The sequence below is a fragment of the Eulemur rufifrons genome, chromosome 6 (assembly GCF_041146395.1).
Source record: "Eulemur rufifrons isolate Redbay chromosome 6, OSU_ERuf_1, whole genome shotgun sequence".
Taxonomy (NCBI): Eukaryota; Metazoa; Chordata; class Mammalia; order Primates; family Lemuridae; genus Eulemur; species Eulemur rufifrons.
In genome coordinates, this window is record NC_090988.1 from 57,892,315 (window position 1) to 57,902,441 (window position 10,127).

The 10,127-nt window shown below is 40.4% G+C and overlaps 1 protein-coding gene across 1 annotated transcript; it reads right to left on the bottom strand.

Annotated features, from left to right (window-relative positions):
* Nucleotides 1-1,331: 1,331 nt before the first annotated feature.
* On the bottom strand, nt 1,332-2,282 carry LOC138384884 (olfactory receptor 2AG1). The gene has a single exon (XM_069470542.1). It carries the CDS (start codon nt 2,280-2,282, stop codon nt 1,332-1,334), a length of 951 nt encoding a protein of 316 aa, XP_069326643.1.
* Between the last annotated feature and the right edge of the window lie 7,845 nt (nt 2,283-10,127).

A 10,127-nucleotide genomic window follows, 5' to 3' on the forward strand; every position in this document is an offset into this window, starting at 1 on the left:
AGCATATTTAGGCTACCTAGAAAGTGAATCATGTATTTTATACTTCCTTTCCTGTGGACACAGACATATACATATGCTAACTTCAAGAATATAAGCTCCTCACAATTGTTTTGATGTCAAAACACATCTGAATATCTGTAAGGCCACATATTTTAAAAATTCAAACAACTTGCACAAAGTATCTCTGTTATTGTATCTTTACTGCTCACTTTAAGCCTGGGTATTTACAATTCTGTTTTATTCATTGTTTGTTTTAATTTTAGTTTTAGGCAATGTAAAAAATGCCCCTTTTCAGAAAGACTCTGTCAAAGTTTCCAAGTAGAAATGCTAGGCTCCCTTTCTTCCTCCTCTTCTATCTTGACATAGATATTTATCATTATTCATGTAATCAGTATGAACTTCTCTTCACATCTCGACTACAAATGCAGTCAGATACCTATTATTCATTTCTGCTATTGCTGAAACAACCATCTACTTAATAAACAGGAAGTCTAATATATCTTCTGGAATTTCTTCTCCCTTCTAATAGTTTAAGAATCTGTTTAGTTTGGTCAGTCCAAAACTACTGCTGTTTCTCACCGCTACATGATGTTAAAATGGAAAGCTAATTTCCTACCATGTCTACTTGGGAATGCGTCAGGACAATGCCCTACCAAAGAGTGGGTGTTCTGAGCCCCGGGCCGCGGGACAGTCCAGGTTCCTTGGGTGTTGGGAACCAGGCCACACAGCAGGAGGTGAGTGGCAGCAAGCCAAGCTTCACCTGTATTTACAGCTGCTCCCCATCGCTTGCATCATCACCTGAGCTCTGCCTTTTGTCAGATTAGTGGTAGCCTTAGTTGCAGGAAAACAAGCTCAGGGCTCCCACTGATTCTGCATTATGGTGAATTGTATACTTATTTCATTATATATTACAATATAATAATAATAGAAATAAAGTACGCAATAAATGTATTTTGCTCAGATCATCCCGAAACCTTCTTCCCACCCAGCACACTCCCCTCTCACCCACCACAGCCCCATGATCTGTGGAAAAGTTGTCTTCCATGAAACCGGTCCCTGGTGCCAAAAAGGCCGGGGACTACTGTTCTAAGGCATCCATTTAAGTATTTTTTCCCCTTCTAATCCCTTTTATAACATGGGTTTCCAAGGTCAGTGTGATATGTGCCAGGTGGGTTCAGCTTAAGATCATTATACACACTAGCTGCACAGTAGAAAATAAAGGAAAATTTTGAAAAGTGTATGTGTCATCTCGGAATGTAATGTTAAAGAATGGATGAATGTAGAAGTTTGATTTGCAAAAGGAATGGTGAGAGGCAGCCCAGGAGCCCTCCCTAGGGGGTGGATCGTGTTGGTGATATGTGCTTTCTCAGGACCCTTCCCAAGGCCCCCATGACCTCCCTATTCCTCAGGCTGTAGATGAGGGGATTCAGGGCTGGAGTGACAATTGTGTAGAACACAGAGACGATGTTGTCCTGTTTGGGGCTGTGGAAGGAACTGGGCAGGACATACATGAATGTGGCCGCTCCATAGAACATCCCCACTACAGTTAGATGGGAAGAGCAGGTGATAAGGGCTTTCTTCCTCCCCTCATTGGAGGGCATATGGAGCACAGTGAACAGGATTAGCATGTAGGAGGCCAGTATAGCAGCAAGAGGGGGGATCAGGAAGGTCACACCCATCACATATACCATGAGCTCATATCTAAAGGTATCTGCACAGGCCAACCTCAACAAAGGCAGGATCTCACAGAGCAGGTGCCTGATCTTCTGGGCTTTGCAGAAGGGATAGTGCATAGTATATATGGTATATCCTAAAGCACTCAGGGATGCCAGGATCCAAGATGTGGCCACCATGAGCCAGCAGACCCTTGGCCTCATGAGGAACATGTAGTTCAGAGGATGACAAATGGCCACATACCTGTCATAGGCCATGAAGGCCAGTAGGAGGTCCTCTGCACCACCCAGTGTCAGTGCCAGGAACATCTGAAGGGCACAGCCTCCAAAGCTGATGATGTTTTCTCTGCGCAGAAAATCAGTGAGAGTCTTGGGAGTGACAACAGATGTGAACAAGAGGTCCATGAGAGAGAGTTGCCCAAGCAGGAGGTACATGGGCACGTGGAGCCGGGCGTCCATTGTGATGACCAGGAGCAGCAGGCCATTGCTGGTCAGGGCCAACGTGTACAGGACTGTAAGTGTAGCACAGAGCAGTTCTGGAGAACCACTGTCACTCAGAATCCCCACCAAGATGAAGCCCCTTCCCAAGGTGGAGTTCCAGAGCTCCATTCTGTGTGGTTTCTTTAGTTGCCTAGAACCAGAGGGATTCTTAGTGAATTTTGCTAAGATGAACCCTAGTTTTGTAACATCAGAAGCCCTTTTCAATACCCAACATGAATCCAATGAGGTGACACTTTTTCCACTGGTAACAGACTTTGTCTCTTGATTTCTAAATTTATGACTCTTTTAATTGTATCTTGATAAAAGATGCATCTAAATAGAGAACAGACATTGCAGTAATAGCTAAACATTAAGAAATCTCTACATGACACTATTATTCAAGACATTAAACCTGGACATGTATCTTTCCAGAAAGATTAATTTGTCTCTCTCTTAAGATTAACAAAATAGTCTTCCAACATACTCTTGATTATCGTTGTACCTATGCGTTAGTATGATGTTTGAGTAATGACTTAAATATCCAGTTAGTTTTCTGCATAAACCTGTTTTGATATGAAATTCCAAACAAGTATAGAGACTACATTTCCATAAATATCTACCAAGAACAGTACTCAGAATTTATTTGCACTTGTCTTTTTGTTGTCAATAGGCAAAAAGGTAGATATTAGACTTGAAATGCTTTTGTTTTGTTGAATAAAAAGATGAATATACAGGGGAATAAAGGGAAGAAAATAATTAACTGTGCAAATTGCCCCAGATTTCTGCACTAGGAGTGCAGAATGGGATTTCAAAGAGGAGAAAAATCAGGGTTTGGCTAAGTTGATGTAACGAGGACTCAGGAATCCTACCTACCTTCCTCCTCCCTCTGATTTAAGCCTCTCTGAGGAGAAAGGCCAGAGAATACACACTGGACCTACAGAGAAAGCGCCTCTTTTTGGAAAACTGCTGGTGGTGTGTAGAGACGTCAAACCAACAGAAGTCAGCAGAGGCTAAGAATAACAGTGAGGCATTGTTGTAATTCATGGATGGTCAGAGTCTGTTAACAAGACCCAGTGTCATTGCTCAGTTTATTTACAATTTTGTATTCACTTCAATTGGCTTTTTCTGTGGCACTGGATTTAGTGTCAAGCAGGCATGTAGGGGAGAGGCACTTCAACTGATTTAAATAGTTTTCTTTTGAGGTACTATTCATTTGGGTACCCAAATCAGACTACTGCTGGCCAGGAAAATCTAGGTGTACCAAAGGTAAATATTTTTACCAAAAGGCCAGCATCAGGAATTCTAGGAACTCGGGTCTGGCCAGTGGTACAGAATGATTATGGGTGTCCCCACATGTACAAGGTGGCTAGAGTATAGAGAGGCATGAGTGAGCTAAAAGCCCAAGGAAATAGAGAATCTGAGAAGCAGAACAGTGTAAGGTCTTGACCCCATTTCTCGGGACTTCCGGATCCCACACATTGTCTTGAAACAGAGACAGAGCCCATACCTCAGATGGGGAGGGGCACGGCTGCCAAACTACACCACCTGCCCTGGAATTCATTTGAGGGATGAAGATGTTCAAGAAGCTAAAGAAAGAGGAACTAGGTGGTTCTCCTGGTGGGGATGGATATAGGTATGTGTATGGCGGTACCTGGGATCAGAGGTCAAAGCTCCTCCGGTCACTGGAGTTTCAGGTCCTCTCTGGGGATAGAGATGGACGCAGACAGGCAGTTGAGAACCTAGGGCAGAATCCTGGGGAAGCAAGTAGCTGAATCTCCCCAAACTTTTCTCATCCACTGTCCTTGTGAGAAAGACTCACAGCTTTGGAGTGGTTCTGGATGAGTTCTTGAGTCTAAGTCCTCATATGTTTTCATCTATTTCTCTCCTGCTAGGGTCCATGATAAAAGATGAGCACAGCAGGAATTTGCAGAGAGAGGTATGGGAGGAGCTTCTCAAAGGATACCCACCAGTTCCCTGCCTCACTGTCCCTGGTGAAACAGTGAGCCAGGGCCCTGTCCTGGGGGAGGCTTTGCGGTCTCATCCTCCCAGCTGACATGACCTCCCCTGAAAGTGTAGCTCCTGGAAATGTGATTTTAATGAATCCCCTGGGTGTGTCTCCTGGATTGACCTTTCTGCAAACTTCATCCACCAAATGAGCTTGGAAGCCTGAAGATTTGTTCTGCCCCATATGGACCTGCTGAGGCTATTTCTGGCCAAATAGTGTCAGTGACCGACCCAGAAGCAAGGGGCCCCTGTCCAGCCCTCTGTCGAAATTATAAAGTATATCTCATGGGTTCTGAAATGCTGCCTGGGCTATTACCAGCTAGAGGGAGTTACCTATACAGTGCTTCTGTTAATATCAGATCTTCCTTCATTGACCTTTAATTAGCATCCAGCCCTGATTTATTAAACCTTTCTGTGCTTTATCAGTTCTTTGTTTCTCCTTTCTACTCCCTCTCATGCATGTGCATGTGCCTATGTATTCTGTGACCAGTGGGTTCAGCAGCTCAGAGCTCTGGGATGATGACACAACACCTGCCTCCTCCCATCACTGCTTTAATTCAGGCCTTTCTCGTCTCTCATCCAATTCTTTGCCATATCTTCCTCATCCATCAATCTCCCTGTAGTCACTCATTTCACCCGTAAAAGCTGAAAATTGCTACTGGCATTATATCTTTTCTTTTTCAATTGTAAGAAAATTAAAAATAGGCCAGGCGCGGTGGCTCACGCCTGTAATCCTAGCATTCTGGGAGGCCGAGGCGGGAGGATTGCTCGAGGTCAGGAGTTCGAGAACAGCCTGAGCAAGAGTGAGACCCCGTCTCTACTAAGAATAGAAAGAAATTATCTGGCCAACTAAAAATATATATAGAAAAAATTAGCCGAGCATGGTGGTGCATGCCTGTGGTCCCAGCTACTCAGGAGGCTGAGGCAGTAGGATTGCTTGAGCCCAGGAGTTTGAGGTTATTGTGAGCTAGGCTGATGTCATGGGACTCTAGCCCAGGCAACAGAGCGAGACTCTGTCTCAAAAAAAAAAAAGAAAAGAAAATTAAAAATAACATTTTCTGATTATAAAAAAAACCTGAGAAAATTATTGCAGAAGTAGAAAAGAATAATATAAAATGTTTTTTATTTGCCTCCTTATAAAAGGAATGTACTGAAAAGAAGGTTTTGCATATGTAAAATGTAAGAGCAGCACTGTTCACACTAGAACAAAATTTGGAAACAACGTTTATGCCCACCATTTATCTATGGAATAGATAAATATTCACACAAAGGATTACTATACAGGGATCAAAACAAAAGAACCAGGAGGACATACAACAAAAGGAATAACTCAACAAACTAATATTAAGGGGAAAAAAGAGAGTCCCAAGGATTATATTTATCATAGCACTGTTTTTATAGAGTTAAGAACTTAAATGAAAATAAACTTTTTATGAATACATGTACATTCAATGAAACTATATAAAAATGAAGAAAGAATGATGGACACAGAATTTGGGATATTACAATGAAAAGAGACAGGGAGATGGATTGCTGATGACTTTGTCGGGAGATGAGGATATTGTCAAGGTCCTACTTGTATTTTGGGTAGTGAGTTTATGGTAATAATTTAGTCCCTACATACCTGACTTTCAACTTTTCTTTATATTTTGTAGGTGAAATAAAGATGACAGATGATTAAATTTCTCAGATGTATACTTTCTTTCACCTCTTTATTGTCTTATTTAGGAACTAGTTTTATTCCTTGGGCTTTTATTTCAGAAGAATAAATGCTCCTTTTCCACTTTAGGTTGACTTCTGCAAATACTACTGAAATCCTTTCTTTCTCATCTTCACTGCCTGCTCTCTCTCTTTACTCATTCATTTACGTATTCTTCTTGTATCTTAAGCCCTCTCTCAAGCCTCTAATTAGCTTCCAAATATGATCAAGACTTCTCTGTTCAAAAAAATAATCTCTTGCTTTTCCATATGTATAGCTTGAAAATGTTTTCTTCCACTCTGTACGTTGTCTGTTTACTCTGTTGATTATTTCTTTTGCTGTGCAGAATCTTTTTTAGTTTAATTAAGTTTCATGTATTTATTTTTATTTTCATTTTATTTGCTTTTGGGGCCTTAGTCATAAATTCTTTACTTAGGCCAATGTCGAAGTTAGTTTTTCCTGTTTTCTTCTAGAATTTTTATTACATTTAAGTCTTTTACTACCTTGAGTAAATTTTTGTATTTGGTGAGAGATAGGGATCAAGTTTCATTCTTCTGCATGAGGCTACCCAATTTTCCCAGCACCATTTATTGAATAGGGAGTCTTTCCCCAGTGTATGCTTTTCTCTGCTTTGTCAAAGATCCATTGATTGTAGGCAGGTGTCTTTATTTCTGGGCTCTCTATTCTGTTCCATTGGTCTATGTCTCTACTTTTATAACAATACCATGCTGTTTTGGTTACTATAACCTTGTAGTACTAATAGACTTTGAAGTCAGTTAATATTGATCATATGGTTTTTGTTTTTTAATTCTGTTTATGTGGTGAAATCACATTTAATTTTAAAATTAATCCATAAATTATTTAGGTATATGATATATGTCCTTAAGTTATTGTCTTTTCGACTAGGTGATTTTCCTGTTAGCATTTTTAATAATCATTTAAAAAATTTATTTTTATTTTTACAATTTCTTGACCATAGACTTTTAATATAGAGTTTTTCTGGGCTAGCTTGCTAGTTGCCATGGTCTATCAAGACTCCCTTTCCTCATTTTTTGTTACTAATCTTTTCTTAAATTTTGTCATCTATTTATTCTTTCTGATGAACTTTTAAGTGATCCACCAGTTGTCAAAAAATCCCATTGTTATATTCACTGTGGTCATATTTAACTCATAAATTAATTTGGAAATTTTGGCTCTTTGCAATATTCAGTCTTCTGTATCAAGAATATGGTCTCTTACTGCATGATGCTAATACAATCACTGTCTTATTCTCTGAAAATACTACTTTAGACCTTTACTCTCAGTTTATGGATGTGTATCATACATCACTGAGAAACTAGAAGGAATCATCTAGGACTTTGTCATCTTCCACTACCAATTTACCAAACATCTTCGCAGAGCTTTTGGTCTTTTGAAAGTCTATCACAGGCCAAACCTTCCACTAATGCTCTTCATACATAGTTCTCTTAATACTCAAATAAATTGATCTTGTAATTACCTGATTCTCCTCTACATCTCTCTCTCTCTCCCCCCTCTTTCTCTCCTAGAACATTACTACAGATTACACACATGCTCTAGTATCTCCCATCTTAGGAAATCCTTCCCTTCAAATCACATTCCCCTGTACATGAGTGTTTATAATGGCTTTTTCAGTAACCAACAAAATGGGAAGCAGCACAAATGTCCTGCAACTGGTGAATGGATAAACAAATTATGGTAGATCCATACAGTTGGATACTACTCAGCAATAAATGGGAACGGACTACTAATAGACACAAGAAAACGGATGAATCTCAAACATATTAGGCTAAGCAAAAGAAGCTGGACTCAAAACGTATGATGCCATTTATATGACATTCTGGAAAAGGCAAAATATAATAGTGACAGTAAACAGATCAGACTGTTGACAGGAGTTTTGGTGTGGGGAGGGGATGATTACAAATGGTACCAGAGAACTGTTGAGGGTTGCTGAAACTTCTATATCTTGATTTGTTGGCGGTTACATGACTATATATGTTTATCAAAACTTGCAGAACCATATACCGAAAAAGGTGTTTCTTACTATATGTAAATTGTACTTTAATAGTATATGAAAACAAAAAAAGGAAATGATATTTTTAAATATATGAGTATGAGGCTTTTAATATTCTACTTCTACATCCTTTTTTAAGTAACCTACAGGAAAATCCCACTCCTATGTTGTTATTTTTGTGAAGAATTTTAGTTTTACTCTTAAAAATATAAATGTATTCATTATTTTTCAAGAATTAAGCTTACCAATTCATTTATTGACTCCATTTATGAGCTCACTATTGCCTCCTGTATTGTATATATTCCCTTGGAGTCACTTTCCTTGTTGCTGAAATTATTTTATTGGGAATCTTTGAGGGTAAATTGTTTTCATTTTTGTTTTTGATTTGTCCTCATTTGTTAATGACGGTTCAGTTGTGCATAGACTTCCAGGTTTGCAGTTATATTCCCTCAGCACTTATGAAGCTATCTCTCCCATGCCCCATTTCTGCCATTGATAATCTACTGTCATCTAATTCTCTTTACTTAGTGGGGAAGCTGTCTTTTATCTCTGGGGACATTAATATTGACACTCCACAATTTCCGTACTGTGTTGTGGTACTTCAGTATTGCTTTGTGTGTGGATTTCTTTTTATTTTCCTGCCCAATACTTAAAAAATCATCCACTCTCTCTTCAAGCATCACTGGTGGCAGACAAGTAACAAGACACATGAACACACGAAAGCTGCATTGGCTTGCAGAAAGTCAGTAAAGAAAAGATCTCACATTTACAGACTCTTACATTTATAGACTTCCTATTGAATAGGAAATAATCCAGGCTAAAATCACCATAAAGAAGGAAGCAGCAGCCCACAGAAGCCAGGAAACCCACCTTATGCTCTGGAGCAGAGGGCTGGCACACAAGGAGCCCTTGCTTCCTGGTCTATTCAGTTAATTTAGAAATGGGCATCAGCTTCCCTTGTGGTGAATAAAAACATAAGGCCTCACAGCTCATTTAGCAAGAAAAGAGTATGAGGATACCAGGCCAGGAAACACACCCAAGAGGATTCATTAGCATCCTGATCCTGGCTCAGCATTTCCAGGGAAGGCCATTTCAGCCGAGAGGACAAGTCCCTCTGAAGATGGGGGTAGAATAGAGTAGAGGGAAGAAATCATGGGATGAGAAAATAGGGAAGCCTCCCCGAGGACAAGGCCCTGGCTCACTGTTGGCCCCTGGGACAGTGAGTGGCTGGGTCTCCTTTGGGCAGCTCTTTAATATCTTCCTCCAGAATTCTGCAGCTTTCATCTTTGCTCCCAGACCCTAGCAGGAACAAAGGAAAGTCTGAGTATCTGGACCCAAGAACTCAGTCTGACAACTGCTTCAGGGCTAGAGGAGATCCCTCCTTTGGAATCTGCAGGGAAGTCATCTTCTCTCCCCATAGGAAGCTGCTCACATCCTGTATTAGCTGTCTGTCTGTATCCACTGCCATCTCCAGAGAAGACTGGCAGATAAGTGGAAGGAACAGAGGGGTCTTGTCAGTTGATCCCGTTTGGACTCCTCAGACATTTAACCCAATTTAGCAAAAATTAAACCAAGTGAATACTCCTGAATAAAGCTACATCCTCCATCTCCACTTCTACTGGAAAACCCTGGACCTTGAAACAACCCCCAGGGAAGTCTGGGTGCTGGGCAGCTAGGCTTCTCACCACCTGAGGTAAGGACTTTGTCTCTCTTTCAGGGAAATGTGTAGCCTCTAGGCATGCTGAGTAGGAAAAATAGAGTCCAAAGCAGATCCTAAGAACTTAAACTACTTTCCCTGACAGACTGCTTAGTGCCTTGGGCTCTATGGCACATCTCAATCCCTTTATTGTTGATTTTCTGAACATGCAGAGAGAACCAATTAGGATTGATGAAGACTGTATGCTACAGCCCAGGTCTGGGTATCTGCTACCTGGTGTAAATCTTGACACCTATCTTAAGATCCTGTGGGCTATGCTGGCCTCTGGTAATGCATTTTTGCACCCATCAGATGATGAACGTCCTCAAAGGACTGTCTAATAACTGATGATATGACTGATGCATGCTCTCATACTTGTTAACCATTACGGTATTAATGGACCCATAAGAAGGCAATGAAATGTTTAAATATATATGCCATTATGTGGAGAAATGATTTACAAAAGGATGTTTCACTTCCAAATCTTTAACTGCACATTCAGATTTGGCTTTATCTGTCCCATTGCATCATGTACACACCAAC